Source organism: Necator americanus, chromosome III (genome assembly GCF_031761385.1).
Source record: "Necator americanus strain Aroian chromosome III, whole genome shotgun sequence".
Lineage (NCBI taxonomy): Eukaryota > Metazoa > Nematoda > Chromadorea > Rhabditida > Ancylostomatidae > Necator > Necator americanus.
In genome coordinates, this window is record NC_087373.1 from 22353426 (window position 1) to 22356343 (window position 2918).

General features: G+C 49.3%; 3 protein-coding genes across 5 annotated transcripts; 1 reads left to right on the forward strand and 2 right to left on the reverse strand.

The window, feature by feature from the left end:
* Window positions 1-23: 23 nt before the first annotated feature.
* On the reverse strand, window positions 24-2694 carry RB195_010510 (uncharacterized protein; the record flags this gene model as incomplete). Of its 3 annotated transcripts, XM_064191556.1 has the most annotated exons (4): window positions 24-551; window positions 617-777; window positions 1149-1694; window positions 1755-2694. In XM_064191556.1, 4 exons carry the CDS (start codon window positions 2692-2694, stop codon window positions 24-26), a joined length of 2175 nt encoding a protein of 724 aa, XP_064049137.1. The 3 variants fall into 3 exon arrangements, with proteins under 3 accessions (XP_064049137.1, XP_064049138.1, XP_064049141.1); XM_064191554.1 differs by lacking the exons at window positions 617-777; window positions 1149-1694; window positions 1755-2694 and having other exon boundaries at window positions 24-365; XM_064191555.1 differs by lacking the exons at window positions 24-551; window positions 617-777; window positions 1149-1694 and having other exon boundaries at window positions 1717-2694.
* RB195_010511 (uncharacterized protein) lies at window positions 435-683 on the forward strand (the record flags this gene model as incomplete). Its single annotated transcript, XM_064191557.1, has 1 exon — window positions 435-683. One exon carries the CDS (start codon window positions 435-437, stop codon window positions 681-683), a length of 249 nt encoding a protein of 82 aa, XP_064049139.1.
* RB195_010512 (uncharacterized protein) lies at window positions 1114-1446 on the reverse strand (the record flags this gene model as incomplete). The annotated part of the gene is made up of 1 exon (XM_064191558.1): window positions 1114-1446. One exon carries the CDS (start codon window positions 1444-1446, stop codon window positions 1114-1116), a length of 333 nt encoding a protein of 110 aa, XP_064049140.1.
* Window positions 2695-2918: the final 224 nt, after the last annotated feature.

A 2918-nucleotide genomic window follows, 5' to 3' on the forward strand; every position in this document is an offset into this window, starting at 1 on the left:
TCTTCATTGTGGCATACCCTAGGCTAAAAGTAACCAAGTAGCCGTCTAAGCAGCTTTCGTTCCGTGCAGTCAAGCCTCTCCATAACCGTTGATGGTGCTGCCCAAGTCTCCGATCCGTACATCATGATGGGGCGAATTGCGGATAGGTAGACTCGCAGCTTGCTTTCGTTGGTGATGGGGGTCGACCACAGACATTTCGTTAAGGAGTTAAATGCAGAAGTGGCCTTAACGCATCTTTGCTGAACATCTCTCTCGTAGCTGCCGTTGTTCTTCAGCATACAGCCCAGGTAACAGAACTCATCGACGAGTTCTATCGGTTGTCCGTCCACCCTGATTCCCGTTCGAGGTCTCGAAGAGATCCACATCTGCTTGCATTTATCAGGGCGTAGGAGTAGTCCGTAAGCTGCAGCCAGCTTCGATACAAGGTTGACAACATGCTGAAGTTTCGTACTGCTTTTCGCGAATATAACAACATCCTCGGCGTACTCGAAGTTAGTCAAGGGCACCCTGATGGTGCTAAGACAATGTCGGCAGGACACTGGTCGACTGTTCTTCGCATAATGTCGGCGATGGCGAAATTGAACAGGAAGGGTCCTACCACCGCCCCTTGTCTTACTCCAGTTACCACTTCAAACGGTGTTGTACATCCGACTGGTGTTCGAACTGCAGCAGTTGTTCGTTGATTCATGTCATCCAGCAAGCGAACGAACTTTCCTGGTACTCCATCGGCGCGAAGCGCATTGAGAAGACGGCCTCGGTGAGGAGAGTCGAAAGCGGCTTCAAAGTCCAGAAAAGTTGCAGTTCAAAGTTGCATTGGCTTCGAGTACCGCTGCCAGATTTCGATCACTCTCCTGACGATGAACACCTGGTCAATCGTAGATCGGCCAGGACGAAAGCCAGCTTGCTCGTCGCGCGTTGTTTCTTCGCGATGTTTAATGAGTCGGTCCAGGATAATGCGCTTAATGCGTACCGTGTAAATAACACGCAGCAAAGCAAACTTCTTGTGGAGGGGAATTATGATAGCGTGTCTCCACGAATCAGGTATCCTTTCGTTTATCCATATTGAACGGAAGATCTTTGTCATCTCACGAATCCCAGACGGAGGAAGATATTTTAGCATTTCTGCGCTAATTCCCCGTCGTCTCCACCAGATTTTCCATTCTTCATTTTCTGAATACAGACCAGGACCTCCGACTCGGTCGGTGGCTCCTCGTTAACAGCATATGTCGGTTTATGAACGTGTTCGAGTTCAGGAGCTGACGGTGCTAGCCGGTTCAGCAAGGTCTTGAAGTGTTCCTTCCAAATTGGAAGGGTTGCTTCACCGACAGCTACCCCATTAGCAGTGCTGAGGACATGGGAACATCTTTTCATTTTGCCGCTATACTGTTTTAGTAGAGCGTAGGCTTTGCGCGGGTTCCTGTCCTCCCACGCCTTCTCAAACTCCATCGCTCTTGACGTCCACTCGTTATCGCTGTCTTGTTGCAGTTGACGACGCAGCTTCCTTCTTAGACGCTTTTCCTGGTTGAAGTCACCAGCGCTGCGCGCGACACATACAGAATTGTACGTGGATTTTGTTTTCGCAGATGCAAAGGCAAACTTCTTCCGCGGCAACAGAACCGGAAGCGTCTCTCTTGCAGCGTCCTGGATGCACTTTGTGAAGGAATCCGCATAGCTAAGCTTCTTCCTGGTCCGTACTCCAACATGAATAGACACACGTTAGCGGAATTTTCTTCTGCATTCATCGTCTTTCAGACCTGCCATGTCGATTTTCGGTTGAAGAGGAACACCTCGGTTTCTCTTGTGGAACCGTATCTTGAAGCTGAGAAGAACTGGACGGTGGTCAGAGTCGAACGCGACGTCCCAAACAGCTCTAGATTTTCGGATATCTGACTGAGGAATGTTCCTCGCCAGAACGTAGTCGAGCTGAAGTTTAAGAGTCCTTATCTCCCGCTTGCGCTGCTCTTCAGGCGTTAAAAGGGTTGACCCCTGCCACGTGAGCTGATGGCGTCGATGATTCCTCTTAAACGTGGAAGCGAGGCCCGTCTGTTCGCACAAGTCGACCAGACGGTCACCGTTGTCCGACGTGCGATCCGCTGCATAGTACCATTTTCCTAGCACATCGGATTGCTGTTCGAGTCCCATCTTCGCATTTGCGTCGATTCCGACAATGACCACCTGCTGGCTTGGTACTTTAGACATCAACGCATTGAGTTCATCATAGAAGGCGTCCTTACTGTTGTCCTCAGCGGTTTCCGTAGGAGCGTGAGCACTTACGATCCAGAGGTTACGTCCTCTGCGATCCCGCAGTCGTAGAAAGGCGCATCTAGACGACGTTGAGCCAAATTCCTCCACCAGATTCTTGTAATCGTTCCTCACAGCTATCGCGCAGCCACCTACTTTGTTCTCATCAGCATCGCCGCAGTATATGGTGTAATTTTCGATGCTGATGACGGTCCGATCCCTCATGCGTGTTTCCTGCAGTGCAGCAAAAGGCACACAGAGATATCGCAGAAGTCTGGATAGAGCGGCTTGTTGGAGTTCACTCGATAGTGTTCGGTAGTTCAGCGTGACGAAACGAATGGTTGTTGCTAAAGATTCCATGCTCCCTTCAGGTAGTTGACCTTTCAGGTTATGGGTTTTGGCGGTGTGCTGGACGACAGCACCTTTTTGCAATGTATGGAAAGCTTTCGCCATATAACACTGCAGGTTATATAGCTCGTACGTTCCCAATGCGTACACTCGAACGCCTGATTGCGTTTAGTTAAAGCAGGGCCACCAGCTGATGGAGCAAAAAGCCTGCTTTTTTTTTTAAAAACGTACTACAGTGTCCGTAAAGTCCTGGTGCACATTAGCATCTTAGGAAAGCAACAATACAAGATAGAAACGTAAAATTTCAAATTCTTCGCAAGATAAAAAAA